The sequence below is a fragment of the Molossus molossus genome, unplaced genomic scaffold (assembly GCF_014108415.1).
Source record: "Molossus molossus isolate mMolMol1 unplaced genomic scaffold, mMolMol1.p scaffold_m16_p_5, whole genome shotgun sequence".
In the NCBI taxonomy this organism is placed as follows: domain Eukaryota; kingdom Metazoa; phylum Chordata; class Mammalia; order Chiroptera; family Molossidae; genus Molossus; species Molossus molossus.
Window position 1 is genome coordinate 10,619,186 of NW_023425388.1, and position 20,514 is coordinate 10,639,699.

Consider the following 20,514-nt stretch of genomic DNA (forward strand, 5'->3'; position numbering starts at 1 on the left):
CCTAGGAAGTGACAGTGCTGATTGGGTAAGCGTCTAGATTGACATAAGCTGCTTGCGTAGACATCCAGATGGCTGGCGGATGGGCGTGAGTCCTCTGGCCTGCTTTCAGGGTTCGGGATACTTTCACCATGAAAGAAAGCCAATGAAAAATGCCTCCTTAGCAAGACAGAAAATATCATGAATATTTCATTTTGAAAATTATTTTTATTCACTTTCATGAATTGGCATCAACTTGCTTTAACCACATAGCTCTTTACTACTGTTTATTTAATAATATAAGCATACGTTCATTAGAAACTGAGTAGAATAACATCAGATTTTCAGTGGTCATACTTCTTGATACTTTCTCTTACTTTTATGATTCTTGTTAAAAGATTTGTTGAAAATAAAATTGGAAATTTCATTCTTTTCCAGATATTGCCAAGAAAGACACACAGATCCACATATAAAACTGTGTGCTCGTGTTCCTGCATAACTGTGTGTAAATTGGAAACTAGTTAAAATGCAGAAGAGTTAACATGTGGTAAATTCTTTAGTAAGGCCAATCATCGCTCTACTCCCCTTTATTTTGGTCACCAGCTCTTATACTTCAGAGTGCTACAATTTAGAATTCTGCACCTTCCCAAATGTCTCACTCATTTCTAAAAGTGAGTTGATCTCTTCTTAACCTTGGATTTATAAGTGCTTATCACCCTTCTACTTATCACCTAGATTCAACATTTATTAATATTTTGCCATCTTTGTTTTATCTATATTTTTTCTGAAATCATTTCAACGTTAGTTGACACTTCATCTCAAAATAGTTAAATATCCATCTCCAAAAACTAGGTGCATTCTCCTACGTCATTACAATTAAAATTCTCAAATATCTGATTCCCAATTCATATTTACATTCATCGTTGTTCCTCTGGGAAAATATACTTCTTCAGAGAAACTAGAATTATGGGTTTTGAATCTCTTTGACATTCATTGATCTATTCATTAAGTTTCTAGAGGAGTCTTTTTCTAGCCTCCTCGTTTTACAGGAGAGCAAGTACCACCCAGAGGACAGTGACCAGTGGTCACACAGCTGTCTCCACATAGGGCCCAGGCAGGCATCCACCCTCTTTGCGACATTGCTCGCTCACTTACTCTGGAGATTTTTGGGTGCATTACTTTGGATAAAAAGTGTTTTTCAACCCTAATAATAACATTTTTCTCAAATTATATAGGCGCAGAGAAATTTTATACTTATAATTTGAATTGTGCTGTAGTAACATAGTGTAAAAATAGTAAAAATCATAAGATAGAATAACGGATTTAAAATGTAGCCAGTATTGAGCCCCCAGCTTGCAGGGTTAGGGTTTTTTGTTGCTTTTAGCAGGAGGGCTTGATGATATTTGCTCTTTTTTAGCTTCTCCATTGTGTTGCGTTCCTGTCTCACCTTTATTGTTGGGTGGTGCTTACAAGAATCTCTTGTGGCCATGCTAGCAAGGCTTACCCTGTGGCACAAAACACAGCAGCACTGACATGTCTGCTGAAACTGTGGACTCAGAATTAATTCATAGAGGTGCTAGTCATCCTTTTCACAGTTAAAAAATACCTGTTCTAGGAGTCTGCTTTCAATCTATGGGCAAGCATCTTCTTCATGCCTGTTGGTGTTGTGTTTACTGATGATTGAAAAAGATTGAGTCTTGTACCTTCTTTTGGTGCCCTGCCCAAGTCTGACCACCCTGACCCACTCTGACCTCCTGTAGCTCATACCACCTGGATCACACCGTAGTTATCGGGAAAGATCATGATCCAGTGCAAAGATCCAGGGCTTTACAGCAGACACATCTGAGCTCTAATTACAGTATTGAGTAAAGATTCAGAGCGTGGGTTTTGGCAACAGACAGGTGTAAATTCAGATCCCACCTCTGTACCCCAGCAGCCTTCCTGACCTCTCCGAGGGGATTAATGTGGTCTTGGCGTGAAGTGCTTCGTTAGCATGGAGCCTGGCACGGAGACTGTGCCGAGTACAGATTTGCTGAATGACTGAAGAAATGAGTTAATGGTGACTATCCTTGTCCTAACAGTTCTTATACTCATATTGTTAGAATTGAGGTAGTACATCTAAGGGAATATAACACAATTCCTAGTACATAACACCAGTAATTTCCTCGTCTCCACCTTTATCCCCGCCTCCACTTATCACCAGCTGCCTTGTATTACTAATTATTGCTTTCACACTTGAAAGACATTGTGACCAAAAGTTGATGCCTGTTATTCACACCCTTTTATTTGCAAGTTACAGAAATCCAACTCAGGCTGACTTAGCAAAAAAAAAAAGGGGGGAGGATATTGGATCATAGAAGTAGCAATTCCTGGGAATGTTTAGGCCAGACTGGATGCCAGTCATCTCTTGGGCTCGGCCTCATTCGCAGGCAGGTCTTCCCTTGCATGGTGCAGCTGGCTTCTGGCAAGTGTCTGCTGGCCCACAGTCTATCCTGTTGGCAACCCTGGCAGCAGTCCTGCCTTACTGGTCACTTCTGTACCCAGGTCGGGTCAGGGGAGGTCAGCCCTGCTCAAACCCTGAGACTAAAACTGTGAAGGGGGTCGTTCCCGTTTGGAAAAGAATCAGCAACACTAGGCAAGCCGGAACAAAATACAAGTGCCCATTCTAGACAGTGTGTGGGGTTTACAGGAGGAGATGAAGTACACACATTCGGCATGCATGCATACAGGTATTATACATGCACATATATCACACACTTACATAGTATCACCCTCACTCAGCTTATCTGGTTGGGAGACCAGACTGAAATCTCAATACAGAATAAAAAATATATATATATATATTTAAGACCCCTTTTATCTTTGTATCCCTAGCACTTAGCACAGTGCCTGGCATTTAGTAAATAATGAGGAACATTTTGTTCAGTTGCATTAAAACATCTGTAAGGTGGTTTATTGCACACTTTCTAAATAGAAGAGTCTATTTATTATAATATAGGGTGTCCCCAAAAAAGGTATATGCATTTAACAGCTGATAGCTCAATTGATATTTCTTTCTTTTCAGATTTAACCCATTGGAATTTATAGTTATTCAAATTAAAAACTACTCAAATTATGTTATAAATTATAAATTATTCAAATTATAAACTATTATAAAACTAAAAAAAGTAAAGTAAAAGTAAAATGGATCCTTGCAGACAAGGGGGGATTCTTTTTTTTTTAATCCTCACCCGAGGACACTTTTGCATTTATCTTCAGATACAGTGGGAGGGAGAGAGGGAGGAAAAGAGAGAGAGAAACATCGATATAAGAAACATCGAGTGATTGCCTCCCACACGACCCCAACTGGGGCCAGGGACAAACTGCAACCAAGGTACGTGCCCTTAGTGGGAACCGAACCCGGGACTCTGGTCCGTGGGCTGATGCTCTAACCACTGAGCGAAACCGGCCAGGGCAAGGGACGATTCTTTTTCAAAAAGCCTTTTACGCCCTTGCCGGTTTGGCTCAGTGGTGAGAGTGTCAGCCTGTGGTTCAGAGAGACTCGGGTTCTGTTTCTGCTGAGGGCATGTGACTTGGTTGTGGTTTGTCCCAGGCCCTGGTTGGGTCGTGCGGGAGGCAGCCACTTGATGTGTCCTTTTCACATCGATGTTTCTCTCTCTCTCTTCCTCTCACTGTAAGTGAACAAAAATGGAAAAAAGTCCTTAAGTGAAGATATTAAAAAAAAAAGCCTTTTACTCTGTCAGTAGTACCTTAAATGTAAAGTAACTTCTTGTTTCCTGTGGATGGTTGTTCCCAAACCTGTAGCTCAAGTCAACTGCACACAGTTCTACAAGTTCCCGGATGATGAACACGGCGGCTGGCTTTGTTAAATGGGGTGTGTGGCTTCCTTTGTTTTAGATGAGCATTCAGGCAGTGCTCGTGCTCTAGCATTTTGTTACCAGTCTTCTAGCCCACAGACAGGGATTCAGAGAAACGGTGCCAGGTCCAAGCTGTGCCCTCAGCTTAGTGACCAGCTCCCAGAGGGCTCTCTCTCCGGAGGACAGGGCCCGTCTTGCAGCAGGCACAGCACAGTGGCAGGAAGGTGGCCGAGGCCAGCAGAGGAGCTGAGTACCGTGATGTGAAGCATCAGAGCGGCTCCGTCCCTCCTGCCTGTGTCCTGTGCAGCAGGACACACCTGTGTGCAGCAGCGGGCTTTGGGGAGAGGAGCTCAGTAAGGACAGCCGTGAGCTGACCTTTCTGGAAGCTGAGGGATATATGGGGCTTCCTTCTACTCTTCTCTTTCCTTTTTTTAGGTGTTTCAATTTTTCAGATTAAAATTGAAAGAAGACTTACCCTTCTTTATTCTTCCTTCAGGTTAAAGTATAGTTAGTTTTACGATGCCTGGAGTCCCGGGGCTTTGCTCATTGTTCCTACATATGCCTTCTCATCAGTGAGCCAGATGCTCCCATGTGCAGGGTGACCCTGACTTTGCTGGGACAGTGCGTGCACACAGCTCGCTGGTCCCTGAGTGCTGGGACTGGTCCAGGGCTTCTTGTCCACACTGCACGTTTCCTAACCCTTCCTACAAAACAGCTGCGTGTGCGCGAGGCGCTGTGGGCCAGGCCCTGTACCCAGCTCAGCACACGGCATCTCACTTTGTGCCCACCGAAGGTGGGTGGTGATGTCCCCATTTCACAGAGCAGGAAGCTGAGCCCAGAGAAGCTGTGTTATTTGTACAGCAGATAACTGGAGCAGAACTAGCTTCTGCTTCTCAGTGCCTGCTCTTCCCTTCCTCCATGTCAGCCTTTCTCTGTGCTGCAGGTGGGACCCTGCACCCGTGCTCCAGTGGGTCCAGCCACAGGATGGCTGTGGGAGTAGGCTGAGGAGTAACCTTAGTATGTTTTTTTAATACAGAAATGACTTTATTTTGAACGTTAACTTTGCTTACTATGTATATTGATTTAATATACACATTATTTAGAGTAAGTTTCCCTAAAATATTGACTTGTCTTTTTGAATATAATTCCAAGATGAAAGCAAATTACACTGAAGTGCTGTTTTCTTCTCCAACGTTTCCATCTAGTACACCCTGCGCTGTGACATGAAGCGGTCTCTACTGGCCAGAGACTTGACGAAGACCTGCGAGTTCATCGTGCACTCGGCTGTAAGCTGTCCTGGGGCTCGGGGTCTGGGGTTTTACTGCTTCCCAGCTCATGAGTAGCCTGTTGCTGTTTCACTGCCACTGAGATACAGACTCTTGGGTCAGAGACCAGGGACCTCATTCTCCTGGGTAGTCAACAGCATGAGCATCAGCATGGGGGTCATTCCCCTGGGCTCAGAGTCCTGCGAGGTGATGCCATGGGCCCACATAGCACTGCACCTGAGGGTTTTGTGCCCCAGTTGTGGAGTGCCAGCTGGGGACCCACCTCTATTAGCATCAGTGAGGAAGCTGATTTTTGTCCTGGAAGGGGGCTTACGTCAGCCCTCAAGGTTGCATAGCAAACAGCTCAGATGGCCCAGCCCTGGTAAAGAGCGGTCAGGGCCTTACATTCTTGGCAGACCCAGCAAGAACAAACAGGGACACTCAGGGCCAGGGTGGGTTGCCCCTCCTAACACCTTCTGCTGATATTTTGCAGTGACATAATGTTCTTAAAAAACTCACATGTCAACTTGAGGAACTGGATCCTCCTCCCCACCAGGTGACGCCGTATAAATTCTTGGGAGTTCTGCCCTGGCCAGTTTGGCTCAGCGGTTAGAGCATTGGCCTGTGGTCGAGAGAGATCCGGGTTCAGTTCCCACTAAGGGCATGTGCCTTGGTTGCAGTTTGTCCCTAGCACTGGTTGGGTTGTGCGGATGGCAGCCACTCAATGTGTCCCTTTCATGTCGATGTTTCTCTCTCTCTCTTCCTTTCTCTCCCTCCCACTCTATCTGAACAAAAAATGGAAAAATGTCCTCACGTGAGTATTTAAAAAAAAAAAAATTCTTGGGAGTCCTCTGCAACCCAGTGGGTGCTATGCCTTGCTTATGCAGAACCTAGCAGTGACTGGCAACGCCTGCCCTCGGTGTGACACATGGTGACAGATACCCATGCTCACAGCCCTGGGTTCCCTTGTGTTTCTCGGGCCACTCCAGGTTCTCGAGGATCGGCTGCTGTGTGGGCCTTCCGTTGCCTGTGCCCACACACTGGTGCAGGGCTGGTCCTGCCCCCTCGGACCTGCATCTGAGGGAGCCTTGTTCCCTCTCAATGGCACCCAGATTCCACCTGTGGTACGTCTGGCTTCAGTTGGATTCTGAGCAGTTCAGAGGGACAGGAGGAGCCAGTCGGGGCTCCTGGAGGCCGCCCGCGGTGCAGTGGGATGTGGTGGCTATGAGCACACAGTGGGCCCAGCTGCAGGGCACCCACCTGGAGGGTCCCAGAAGTCTTTGCCACAGGCCTTAGTGAATGGTGCTTTTATAGAGCTACCTTTAGATGCAGGTTAACTTTGGGGGGAAATTTGCAATTGCATTTCTTTTCCACTATTATGTCCATGTGGACCTTAATAGTGATTAGGTTAAAATGTACGACTTAAATATCTTGTGCACAAGATTGGCAAAATCCCTGGTTTTTCTTTATTGATTTTAGAGAAAGAGGAAAGGAGAGAGAGAAATAGAAACATTGATGAGAGAGGACAACGATTGGCCGCCTTCTGCACACCCCCTCCTGGGGATTTGGCCTGTAACCTGGGCACGTGCCCTGACCAGGAATCGAACCAGCGACCTTTTGCTGCATGGATCGATGCTCAACCACTGAACCACACCAGTTGGGCAACTTTTTAAGACTTTGAACATTTGTAGTTTCCTCTTTTAAACAGTGTTTAAGGGCCTCTATTAATGATAAATGTATAAACTTGTATAAATGTTTTTCTCTAAGTTATGTTATTTAGATGGATATTTTCCATTTTTTCATGTCTTTAGATTGAAGCACAAAAATTTGTTAAATGTACCATCAACTTACACTATACACAAAAATAAAGTCAAAATGGATAGCAGACTTAAATGTGACCCATGGATCTATAAAAATTCTAGAAGAAAATGTAGGCAACAAAATTTTGGACATCATGCGCAGCAGAATTTTCACTGATACATCACCTAAGGCAACAGAAACAAAGGAAAAAATGAACACATGGGATTACATCAAACTAAAAAGCCTCTGCACAGCAAAAGAAACAACCATCAAAATGGAAAGGCAACCCACTGTGGGAGAACATCATTGCCAATGATATATCAGATAAGGGGCTAATTTCCAATATATAGAGAGTGCTCATACAACTCCACAAAAGGAAGACAACCCAATTAAAAAATGGGCAGAGGAGCTGAATAGACACCTCTCCAAACAGGACATACAAATGGCCAAGAGACATATGAAGAAATGCTCAACATCACTAATCAAGAGAGATGCAAATTAAAACAACAGTGAGGTATCACCTCACACCTGTCAGAATGGCCGCCATCAACAAATCATCAAACAACAAGTGCTGGCGAGGGTGTGGAGAAAAGGGGACTCTAGTACACTGCTGGTGGGAATGCAGACTGGTGCAGCCACTATGGAAAACAATATGGTGTTACCTCAAAAAATTAAAAATTGAACTTCCATTTGACCCAGTGATCCCACTTCTAGGGATATACCCTAAGAAGCCTGAAACACCAATCAGAAAGAATATATGTACCCCCATGTTTGTAGCAGCACTATTTACAATAGCTAAGATCTGGAAACAGCCCATGTGTCCATCAGTAGACGAATGGATAAAAAAAGCTGTGGTACATTTACACAATGGAGTACTATGCAGCTGTAAGAAAGAAAGATCTCTTATCCTTTGAGACGAAATGGAGGGACCTAGAAAGTATTATCCTAAGTGAAACAAGCCAAGCAGAAAAAGACAAATACCACATGATCTCACTTATTTGTGGAATATAATGATCATAACAGTCTGAGGAATAGGGTAGACCCAGAAACATGGAAGTAGGGTACAGACTGACAACCCTCAGAAGAGGGGGTGGTGGGGAGAGGGAAGAGATAAACCACAGAACTTACATGCATGTATGCATAACCAATGAACATGGACAACAAAGCCGGGGATGGGCTGGGGGTGGGGTGGGGGGAGGAGGGTGTCAACAGGGTAAAGGAGAAACATCTGTAACAAGAATAAAATTAGGACTTCCGGTCAAGATGGTGGGTAGGTAAACGCGGTATCGCGTCCTCCCACAACCACATCAAAGTTACAACTAAACTACAGAACAACCATCATTCAAAACCGCCTGAAATCAAGCTGAATGGAAGTCGTACAACTACGGAACTAAGGAAAAAAATAAAAGCAGCCACATCCAGACCGGTAGGAGGGGCAGCGGCGCGAGGGGGGGCGGCGGTGCATCAGCGGCGGAGCGCGCAGCGGCGAGACGGGCTGGTCCCACACCCAAGCGTGGTGGATAAAAATCAGGAGGATCCCGCGGCTGGGAAGGTCCTTCCTGAGGACTGAGGGGTCCCCGTCCCACACCAGGTGTCCCGTTCAGGGTTCCAGTGCCAGGAAGAGAAGTCCCCATAACTTCTCGCTGGAAAAACCAGCGGAAACTGAGGCTCAGGGAAGCTGAAGCGGCTGGAGCCCCACGCAGCTCCTTAAAGGGCCCGCGCACGGACTTATCGGACTCTCCCTCTAAGCTCGGAGGGGAGGCAGCTTGAGGGGCACCAGAGACACACAGGGAAGAACTGAGCTGTTTGGCACTGGAGCGAGAGCTGGAGAGGGGGCTTCCTCGGGGACAAACGTGCTGTCAGAGGCCTTTGTTCCTTTCGTGAGCCCTTCCCGGGGGCGGCAGACAGAAGCCATATCTGGGACTCCAGCAACCTGGCTCACACTGGTAGCCCCGCCCTGCTGACTCCCTGAGGCCCTGCCCCACCCCACACAACTTTCAAGCTGTTGCCACTTGCTTAACCATAGGATTGGCCGGTCTTGGATCCTGCTTCAGGTTTTTCCTAAATTCTTTCAAACGAGCAGCACCGGGTCTCAGCGAGCCCCATACCTCTCATTAAGTAATACACAGAAACAAACACAGGGAGGCAGCCAAAATGAGGAGACAAAGAAACAGGTCCCAAATGAAAGAACAGAACAAAACCCCAAGAAAAGAACTAAGCGAAAGGGAGATAAGCAACCTAACAGATGCTGAGTTCAAAATACTGCTTATAAGGATGCTCAATGAACTTAGTGAGAACCTCAGTGAACTTAGGGAGGGCATCAAGAGCATAAAAAAGTACCAGTTAGAAATCATGGATACACAGTTAGAATTAAAGGAGGCATTAACTGAAATAAAGAATAATTTACACAGCTTCAATAATAGAGTATGTAGATCCAAGGAGCAAACCATCGATTTGGAATATAAGAAAGCAAAAAAACCCCAATCAGAAGAGCAAAAAGAAAAAAGAATCCAAAAAAATGAGGATAGTGTAAGGAGTCTCTGGGACAACTTCAAGCGTGCCAACATTCGCATCTTGGGGGTGCCCGAAGGAGAAGAGAGAGAACAAGAAATCGAAAACCTGTTTGAAACAATAATGGCAGAAAACTTTCCTAACTTGGTGAAGGAAACAGACATACAAGTCCAGGAAGCACAGAGAGTCCCAAACAAGATGAACCCCAAGAGGCCCACACCAAGACACATCATCATCAAAATGCAAAAGGTTCAAGACAAAGAGAGAATATTAAAAGCAGCAAGAGAAAGGCAGCTAGTTACCTACAAGGGAGTACCCATTAGGCTGTCAGCTGATTTCTCAAAAGAAACTTTGCAGGCCAGAAGGGAGTGGCAAGAAATATTCAGAGTGATGAAAACCAAGAACCTACAACCAAAATTACTCTATCCTGCAAAGCTGTCATTTAGAATCGATGGACATACAAAAACTTTCCCAGACAAGAAAAAGTTAAAGGAGTTCATCACCACCAAACCGTTATTATATGAAATGATGAAGGGTCTTTTTGAAGAAAAAGATAAAATGTATGAAGAAACAAAATGGCAATGAATACATATCTATCAACAATGGAATCTACAAACAATGAACAGGAAGAACAGAAACATTCTCATAGATACAGAGAACATTTTATTGGTTGCCAGTTGGGAAGGGGGTTGGGGGAATGGGTGAAAAAGGTGAAGGGATTAAGAAGCACAAACTCATTGCTAGACTGACAAACCTCAAAGGGAAAGGGGTTGGGGGGGTGGGAAGAAATAAACCAAAGAACTTATATGCATAACCAATGGACACAGACAATAGTGTGGGAAAAGGTGGGAGGGGGGCGGGAGTGGGGAGGAGGGGATCAATGGGGGAAAAATGTGGAACATCTGTAATACATTTTACATCCAACAATAAAGATTTGGAAAAAAAATAAAAATAAAAAATAAAATTAAATTAAAAATAAATAATAAAATAAAACCTTAAAAAATTTGTTAAATGTAGATTATTCCCTGAAAAAGACAAAACCTTTTATGTCCTGAATAAAAAGAACCTTCAACTTTGTGAAGAATGAGCCCAAATCAGCATCCTGCCCAGAGCAAAACCCAGGCCCACTCCTCACTGCAGAACCCTGAGGGTAGTCAGCAGTGACTGAGCCGTCTGGGCTTCTCCCCACCCCTGGCACCTTATTAGTCTGTGGCCTTTAAGAGTTGTGTACAGCCTTGTGGGTCATGTGACCTGTAGTTGATGACAAGTATCCTTTACATCTTGTGACGAAGAACATATTCACTAAAGAATATGTTTGCGGCCCTGGCCAGTTTGACTCAGCAGTTAGAGTGTTGGACTGTGGTCCAGAGAGACCTGGGTTTGGTTCCCGCTAAGGGCACGTACCTCTGTTGCAGTTTGTCCCCGGCTCTAGTTGGGTCGTGCAGGTGGCAACCACTCAATGTGGCCCTTTCACATTGATGTTTCTGTCTCTCTCTCTTCCTCCCTCTCTATCTGAACAAAAAATGGAAAAATGTCCTCAGGTGAGGATTAAAAAATTTATTAAAAAAATATATATATATGTTTGCGACCCCATTAATAAAAAGAATATGTAAAGAATATTCCCTAGAATGAGCTTTTGGTAAGTGAGTCCACTTGGGAGACGGGTCTGTGCCTTCCTGCACGTGGTTCCCCTGCCATCTGGGTGCCATGGGCTTTGGGCGCTGAGTGAGGGATGCCAGGCAGGCCCTGAAGAAGCTTGGGTGTATTCTGCAGCTATGATGTGGACATGATCATTGTTAATTAATTACGGCAACATTTATATTTCATAGGAGTGGTTCTTCCAGGTAGACAGTTGTGTGGCCCAGTTTATCACAGCACCAGCACTGGAGCCAGATGGCACCTCGTCTCTGCCGTGGACACTCTCTGTGCCTCACTGTCCTGTCTGTGAAGTGGGACCAGTGACATAGCACTTGGAGGGTCACCGTGTGTATTTTGCAGCACATTGTAGATACTCTGGTGTTAGCTCGGATTCTGAGAGAGAGGTTTAAAATATCTCCTAGGAATGCCACTCTGGTTCTTAAGTCTAATTTTTAAATTCTGGACCTTAGAGATTAAGAAGTCTATCCCCTCGTTTTACAGATGAGGAAACTGAGTCATGGGGAGGAAGAACTTTGACATAGAATTCAACAGTTTTGGGGCAGAACTGCGTTCAGAGCCCAGGTGTCCTGCTTCTGAGTACCAAGTTCTTCCTGGTTATTGTGCTGCCTTTCATTTCTTTAAAAAGGGAAGGAGCAGTCTGGCCGGTGTGGCTCAGTGGTTGAGCGTTGACCCATGCACTAAGAGGTCGGTTCAATTCCCAGTTAGGGCACATGCCCAGCTTGTGGGCCCAATCCCCAGTGCGAGGCGTGCAGGAGGCGGCCAATCGTTCTTATTCATCGATGTTCTTTTTCATCGATGTTTCTATCTCTCCCTCTTACTTCCTCTAAAATCAATAAAGGGGGGAAAAAATTTTTTTTTTTTTTTTTAAAGAAATTTAAAAAGGAAAGGAGCAGTTTAACCTGAAGAACTCTTGGCTGTCAAGCAACTGATATGGTTTTACCTCCTGTTTTAGCCTCAGAAGGGGAAACTGACTCCGAGTCCTGTGGACTTCACCATCACACCCGAAACCTTACAGAATGTCAAAGAGGTAAGTGTTCCTCACCCCCGAATGCCGGGGATGTTTTCTTAGTCATCGGATCCCTCCGACAGACTGGGCCTGAGTGTTCTTTCTTTGGTATCGAGAGGAAATTCCTGATTATCGTCTGTACCCAAAATAGTCTGTACTTTCTATTTTGACTTCTTTTTAAACTTGGTAACTACTTAGAAGACTAATACTTTTGAAAAGTTTGAGGATATATGTTGGTTATTTCTTACATCTCCTGGTTTTGCATTGTGGTCGACGCTTCTCTGAGTCCCAGTCCCACTCTACCTGCCCTGGTGGCCGTCCCCTCTCTCTCATTGCTGGCCACCTGTCTCTGGTCATCCATGGACATGGCTTTTCTTCCTACTCTCACTGCACCACCTGCTCTCCGGGCCCTGTTGATTAGTCAGGTTGAAGGCAAGTTTGGGACTGGGGCACACAAGTGACGCTGGCCTCGTCCCTCGGGGCCACGGCTGGGGCAGGGCTGTGTCGTGGGTAGCCTTTCAGCAAGTCCCTTTACCACCCCTCCCTGTCTTCTTCAGTTTCTGGAGAGCACATGCCTCCAGTGGGCCATGCAGACTTTTCTTCTGCAGGAATGCGAACCGTGAGGAGACGCTCGCAGGGACAGTGGGTGGTAGAGCTGGGCCCGGCTCTGCACTGAGACCTCACCCCGACCTGAGGTTCCTCGTGTCCCAGTTAGCCCCACTTGTTCTTATGCTGGATAGAAGTTCCTATTTCTTACTTCTGAAGACTCTAAATAATACAAAATATGGTAATAGCTGGAGAGAGGAAGAGGTGCTGAGCAGGCGGCGTCCCTTGCAAACCGAATCTAACCAGGTCTGTTGAAATACAGTCTCTGGCAGAGGAAGGTAACCCATTCTTTTTTGTTTTGAAAACTGTCACATTTTATTCCTTACCCTTGTCCTGTACTCTCTGGTATACTTTATTGTTTCTTTTTTTTTCCTGTCTTTAGTCTGATTTATTAAGGTTGTGAGGATTTGTTTCTTTTTCTGTTCTTAGGGTTGTTTTCTCCTTTTTTCTCTGACAGACTATTTCTCCTTTCTCTGTAGTTACCCTTAAACGTTCACACAGACCTGGACAGTTATAAGTTTAAATCACAGCATTGAAAATAACCACCTTCCGGCAGAAGATTGGTAACATTTTTGCATTTTCCTCCCATCACACTGCCTTGTTTGTTATGTTTGAAATCTAAGTTCTAGCTTGTCATTAGTTTTATTTTTCCCAGTGTTAAGTCTTTAAATTGGCTTACAAGTCAGTTCTTCATAGTTGGCCTAAAGTATCAGTCACCTTCCGTAATCTTAACTGTAAGTTTTGTTGTGATCATTGCTTACCATTGATTCTACTCGCTTATGTTTTCCATTTTCAACTTTTTTGTTTAGCTGAAATATATCCTAGAGTCATTCTTTCAGAAAGGGTGAGGAGTGAATGTAAATCCTTGAATGCCTGGAAAATACCTTACTTTGCTCCACACTTGAATCTAGTCAAGGGAGAAAATTTCGGCTCTAATATCATTTGTCCTTAAATAGTTCCCTGGTTTTCTGGTGCCCAGTGATACTGACAACAATCTGGTCCTCAGATTTGTGTGAGCTGATCTGTTTCTTCTCCCTCTCTCTTCCTCATCCCTGCTCCCCTACAAAACTTCCAACGTCTCCCCTCCTTAGTGCACTCAAATTTCAGAGTATTTTTCCAGGTTTGGATTTTGCTTTAGTCTGTGTACCTGGCATTTGGTGTCTCTTTCATTCTGAAGGCTGAACCTTCCTTCAACCCAGTGAATTGTCTGTTATCCTTTCCTGGGTGTATCACAGAAGCCCTTGGCTCAGTCTTCCAGTTTGGGGGTTTGCTCTTCAGGGAATCTTTAGCCCTGCTCTGGAGTGCTTATTCAGCAACACTGTGATTCATTTCTAAGCACAGCCCTTTTTCAGGATAGCCCCTTTCATTGCGATGCAGAGCCCGTCATCTGTCTCCTGTGCTGCTGCTGTTTCTTAGGGAACGTTTCTTCTGTTTCTAGAGTGAGTGCCTCTTTTTCTCGCTTCTATTTTCTTTAAGTGTTTATTGATTCTTGGTTACTAGTTTATATTTATAGATGAGGATCTAATATGTATGGTCTTAACCCAAATGACAATCTGTTTTGGTTACAAACACATACTCTGGCCCTGGCCGGTTTTCTCAGTGGTTAGAGCACTGGCCTGTGGACCGGAGAGTCTCTGGGTTCGGTTCCGCTAAGGGCACGTACCTCGGTTGCAGTTGTCCCCAGCCCTGGTTGGGGTCGTGTGGGTGGCAGCCAGTTGATGTGTGTCTCTCACATTCATGTTTCTCTCTCTCTCCCTCCCTTCCTCCCTCCTGCTCTATCTGAAGATAAAAGAAAAAAAATAGTCCTCGGGTGAGGATAAAACCAGACAGACAAATAAAAACACACACACACTTTGACCAGAGGAGCCTTGCTTGGGGCACTGTACAGGGGGAGGGCATCGGGCTCCGGAGGCTTTCTGTCAGGGCAGGTGTGTGGGCAGCTTGTCTCCTGGATCAGTAGGCTCCTTCCTGCACTGTGGCCATAAACGTCTTGCCCAGCCCTGCCCAGCCTTGCCCAGCCCTGCCCAGCCTGCTTTGGGAGTCTCCTTGGTGGAAAGTCCCCCTTGAGGGAAACTAGGGGCCACCTGGGGCAAGCGCTAATTCCAGAGCCCACACATGGCCAGTTTGCCCACCCTCTGATGCATTACCTGTGAGTGCCCACCGACGACCCCTTCCCTGGGTGCCCCCACCTCTGATCTGACTAATGCAGTGCCCAAGGCCTGCTGGGATCGCTCATGTCAGAACTCTGCCAGCTGTAGGACGCAGTCCCTGAACTCTTGTGAGCATTGTTGTCAATCACTTCATCCCAGAAATGTTTCACTGGGCTCTCTCGGGGTGGTGGTCCATAGCTTTGCCAGAAGTAGGTTTATTTGCACTTGTGTGTGTTAACATTGTGTTGGTGCAAGGAGAGGGGATGCTTGATCTTGAGAGCTTTTCATTGTTCATTGCTTAAAATAATTTTATTGTATTTTATTTTTTAATGTTTTGGCGGCAGTTTTTCTTCTTTTTAAATATGTTTTTATTGATTTTTAGAGAGAGAGGAAGGGAAAGAGATAGAAACATCGATGTGAGGGAGAGACATCTATTGGCTGCCTCCTGCATGCCCCCCACTGGGGATTGAGCTTGCAACCCAGGCATGTGCTCTGACCGGGAATCGAACCGGGACCTCTCAGTCCATGGGACAATACTCAATCCTCTGAGCCACACTGGCTAGGTATTTGCTTAAAATAATTTTAATGTAGACTGCTACTACTTCTTATTTTTCTAAACAAGTAGCTTGTTTTAGTTATTTTTAGAACTCTCTCTTTAGTTATTTTAGACCTTTTTAGAGCTCTCTGCCTTTGAGTCCCGAGGTCCAGAGCTCCTTGCTCTTCAGCTGGATCTGTGTTGTCCAGCAGGGCAGCCACTGACCACATGTGACCACTGTACTGAGATGTGGCTGGTCTGAGCCAAGATGAGCTGTGAGCATAAGGTTTGGGTGTCAAAGTCTCAGCATGAGAAAGAGAATGCAAACGTCATAATTTTAAAATATTGATTATATGTGGAAGTGATAATATTTTGGATATACTGGGTAATTTTACCTGTTTCCTTTTACTTTTCAAAATATGGTTACTGGAAAAATTTAATTACATGGGTGGCTCACACTGGCTCATGTATGTGTGTTGGACAGTGGTGTCTGAACTCTGCATCGTCCTCAGTGTTTGGGACGCAGCCAGAGGAGAGACGGCGGGAGCTGCTGTCTGACTGCACTTGTGTTCCCTTTGCCACACCCGGCCGCCTCCTCTGCCAGGGAAGGCCCGTAGGTTACAGTCAAGAAGTGAGGACACGCCCGCCAGTGTGGCTCAGTGGCTGAGCGTCGACCCATGCACCAAGAGGTCACCAATTCCATTCCCACATGCCTATGTTGTGGGCCCAATCCCCAGGGGAGCATGCAGGAGGTGACCAGTCGATGTTCTCTCTCATCGAGATTTCTATTTCTCCTCTCCTTTCTTCTCTCTCTAAAATCAATAAAGAAAAAAAATTTAAAAGAAGTGAGGACACTGTTCTAAGTGTCTTTGAAGTAACATAAATGTGGTGACTTTTCAAAACTGTATTACTGAGAACATTTTAAAATTATCTTTTTAAAACTTTGTGTGTGTGTGTCTCTGTGCCTAGTGCCCTTGAACACTCCCTCAGACATTCTTATTGATCATTTCCTGGGCGAGAAGCAGCTTCCCAGCCTGCTCTGGGCAGGCAGGGTGACTGGGAGATTCTGTGCGGGGCTCAGGTGCCTGCATCTGCAGGTAGAGGTGGAAAATTCAGTCTGTTACTTAAGTTGGCAAAAGATGTAAGTACTCCTCTACCTTGTCTCCATTTTGTAAAACAGGATCCCAGTGGATTTTATCAAAAAGTATCCATTTTGCCCTGGTCGATTTGGCTCAGCAGTTAGAGCGTCGGCCCGCGGACCGGAGAGTCTCCGGTTGATTCCGGTCGCACCTACCTCGGTTGTGGTTCATCCCTGGCCCTGGTCAGGGTCCTGCGGGAGTACCCCGTCGATGTGTCTCTCACGTTGCTCTCTCTCTCCCTCTCCTTCCCTCCCACTCTATCTGAAGATAAATGGGGAAGAACTATCCTCGGGTGAGGATTAAAAAACAAGTATCCATCTTTGTTTTCCATTTTTATTTGTACCTAAATGACTATGGAGTCATTTCCAGTCTTGATGTCTTTGTTTTGTGTTAGAGAGCCTTGCTCCCCAGATTTCTCATCAGAGGGCATCTGAACTCAACCAGCTGCGTCATCACACAGCCGCTCACCGGAGAGCTGGTGGTGGAGAGCTCGGAGGCTGCCGTCCGGAGCATCGAGCTGCAGCTGGTGCGCGTGGAGACCTGCGGTGAGGGCCGCCTGCTGCCCCTGGGACGGGGTGGGGGCTTCGTTCCAGTGACTGTCTGAGGACAGGGAGCTGTGGCGAGTGCGTCCATGCAGCGTCCTTGATCCTCTTGTTGGACGTTTGCTATTTTCTGACCACATGGTGCTCTCCACCCACCCCCAGGTTGCGCAGAAGGGTATGCCCGCGACGCCACCGAGATTCAGAACATTCAAATCGCTGATGGGGACGTTTGCCGGAGCCTGTCGGTCCCCATATACATGGTCTTCCCCCGGCTGTTCACCTGCCCCACACTGGAGACCACCAACTTCAAAGTGGGTAAGCACTGGCTCCTGGCCCTCATGGCCCTGGGGTTCTGTGATGGGCGTGGCCCGCATTAAAGGGCCTCCCCACGCCTGGGACAGACACACCGTCTGCTTGGGTCAGGTGCAGCTCAGGGCCTGGTCCTTCAGCCACAGGACGAGGCTCACTGAGAAGCTGCCAGGGCGGGGTCCGCAGCCAGTAGTCCCAGCTCTGAAGGCTCTGGCTTTGTTACCCAGGGAGATGCCAGTGACCACGTCAGTGTGGGCTAAGGCAAGGGACAAGCCAGTGCTGTGCATGGAGGTCAGGTTGGAGACCCGGAACGTGACAATCCTGTGAACATTAGTCATCGTGAAGCCTAGGCCTTTTGGGGACAAGCTTCTGCATCATGGCCAGGCTTACTGGTAAAGAAGGGTGATGGGGGTTTGGCAGCTTCTTCAGTTACATCTGATTTTCTGAGAAATGGGAACATAGTCCCTAAGGCCAGTGCATTTTATTAATGTCATATTCCCCCTAAATATATATGTGGATTTTTTTGTTAATCCTTACCCGAGGGAGTGGGGGAGAAAGTACATTGATGTGAGAGAGACACATTGATTTATTGCCTCCTGCATGACCCCGACCAGGGCCAGGGATCAAACCTGCAACCCAGGTACATGCTCTTGAGCAGGAATTGAACCTGTGACCCTTTGGTGTGTGGGCTAATGCTCTAACCACAAGCCATGCCTGCGGGCTCCCCCTAAATCTTTTAAGGTGTGTTATTTTTATTCCAGAGAGAATCTTTGTTTTTTAATTAGATTGTGATTTTACCTTAAACAATTCCAAATATCCAAATAATTTAATTTGAAATGTAAGTAAGTGTGGCTCTTCACCAAAGTTGAGCACATGCTGGCTGTTTAGAGAGCAGGAAGGGTTGTTGCATCTGCCGCTGAATCCTGGGTGCTACCTGGGCCTCTGTGCGGTGTGCGTCCCGGAGCTCAGCTCGCTGGGGTTCAGCAGCACAGTCTGATGTTCGTGGAGCCCTTGAGTGTGTTATTGGAAATGTTATGTTGAGAGCATATGGGGTCAGGACGCCTGTAAGATGACATTGGTCAAACTTGACCCCAGCCAAGGTACCACGATTTTTTTCAGAACACATGTTTAATTCTTTTGGAATAGGTAGTATGTGCCCACAGAACAAAATCCAAAGGTACCAGGGGCCTAGAGAGCAGGGTGAGTGCCCTCAGCTGCCCACGTTCTGGGCCCGCTGGAGGTGTGACATTGGCCACCAGCACTGCCGTCCCCGGGACACTGCACACGTGGTCTGAAGGTGCTGTTGCTTTATGTCAGGGTGCTGTGACTTAAGTTCAAGAGCAGTGGCTGGGTGCCGATCACACAGGTGACGTCAGTACCCGGTCAGGCCGGAGTTTGGAGGCTCGGGCAGACGCCTCCCTGATTCCATGGCTCTGCTCGTGTCCTCTGCCATGAGGACAGCCGGGGCCAGCTCCCGGACGTGGTCCCGGCTCCCTGACCGTCCTCTGCACTCCAGCCACACCAGCCCTCCAGGGGACAGCAGGGTCTGGGGGGTGGAAGGAAGGCCCAGGGGGTTCTCATGCCGCGAGGATGCTCACAGTAGAGGAAGGACCGGGACGGCACTGCTGTGCACCACTCCTGCCGGGGTGTTGCTGGGGGAAGCGACGGTCACACCGGGCGGCGTCCTTGGGACTCCAGCCATCGGTGGGGCTCTGGACCAGGTGACACAGCTGAGTTCTGTGGGACTGGGCTGCCATTGTGCCTGCAGCCCAGCTGGCTTCTCGGCCCACACAGGCCCCTCCCCTCCCGCGTGGACTGGGGCGGCCTGGGCCGTCCTCAGGGAGCTCCCCTCACCCCTCTGCTCCTTCCACAAGGCTCCCTGTAGCAGCTAAAGAGCTTCTGGAGAAAGGACCGTTTACTGAAAGGTCAAAGACTAACGTTTGAACAGGTGTTTCAGAAAAGTTAGCGATGTCCAGAGGAACCAGTAAACCCAATGAGGTGCACTCAGACAAGTGCAGCCCTCCGGGTGACGGTGACGGTGACGGACGGGCGAGGGGACACGGGAGCCCACGGCACCGGCTGCACTGCTCGGCCGCTGGGCCTGCGGCTTGGGCCGGTGAGTGAAGGCCGCCCTTTGTCTTCCCAGAATTCGAGGTGAACATCGTCGTGCTGCTGCACGGAGACCACCTCATCACGGAGAACTTCCCGCTGAAGCTCTGCAGGGTGTAGCCCGGGCAGGGCCGTGGGGGAGCAGCCCGGGTGCCCGGGCAGAGCCAGCGCCCGCACAGACCGCTTTCTCCGCGACTCGTACGAGACGTCCGCCTGGCCCTCAGGTCACAGGCACCTTCTTCCTCGGGACTCCTGCCCCCGGCGGGGGCTCCAGTCAGACCTTTCCTTTGACATTCTTCGGGATTTCTTAAAGTTATTGGCCAGATCTTCCCCAGAAAGCAACACTTCCGATGACTCCTGACTTCCTGGCTGCGCTCTAGGGGCGGAGGACTGTTGCAGCAGCAGTTAGAGCTTCGCTGGAAAGTGAGGTCCTGGGACAGCAGGGAGCCCTCTGCGCCTGCTTGATGGACAGAGCCACTGCGGGACGGGGACAGGCCTGCTCCCTGCTGGTGGCGCCTGCCGATGCCCTGGAGGAGGGGTGCCGAGGGGCCTCCACTGCAGACGGGGGCACTGATTCCTCTCTGCTCTGTGGCTCTTCTGCAGCGCTTTTCATGATCACTTTAAAACTTTTAGAAAACTGACCCTGGCTGGTTTTCTCAGTGGTTAGAGCGTCAGCCCGTGGACCAGTGAGCCGTGGGTTCGATTCTGGTCAAGGGCATGTTCCTCAGTTGCGGTTCATCCCCGTCCCTGGTCAGTTGTGCAGGAGGCAGCCAGTCCATGTGTCTCTCTCACATTGATGTTTCTCTCTCTCTTCCTCCCTTTCTCCCACTCTGATGATAAATAGAAAAATATCTTCAGGTAAGGAACAACAACAAAAAAACGTAGAAAACTGGAAGAAAGTGTTCCTTGCTGTCATGAGTGAAGGGATTTGGTGACAATGGCTGAAGTATTTCTGAAGTCTCAGGATCTGGTATGAAATCGCATGCCACCGTATTCCCAGAATGCACTTCAGGACCAGCTTGTTAGGGCACATATGTCTGTGCCTGGTGT

At 47.3% G+C, this 20,514-nt stretch overlaps 1 protein-coding gene across 2 annotated transcripts in view; it reads left to right on the forward strand.

Moving 5' to 3' along the window:
* The window catches only part of VPS26C (VPS26 endosomal protein sorting factor C), a 47,578-nt gene extending 27,418 nt beyond the window's left edge, over window positions 1-20,160 (forward strand). The window contains exons 4-8 of one of the 2 annotated variants that reach the window (XM_036243269.1): window positions 5,039-5,119; window positions 12,021-12,095; window positions 16,899-17,049; window positions 17,209-17,361; window positions 19,502-20,160. In XM_036243269.1, coding sequence (XP_036099162.1) covers window positions 5,039-5,119; window positions 12,021-12,095; window positions 16,899-17,049; window positions 17,209-17,361; window positions 19,502-19,584 — 543 coding nt within the window. In that variant the 3' untranslated portion in view covers window positions 19,585-20,160. Of the gene's footprint in view, window positions 1-5,038; window positions 5,120-12,020; window positions 12,096-16,898; window positions 17,050-17,208; window positions 17,362-17,582; window positions 17,815-19,501 lie in introns of those variants that run through there. The other variant, XM_036243270.1, reaches the window with a different exon arrangement.
* Window positions 20,161-20,514: the final 354 nt, after the last annotated feature.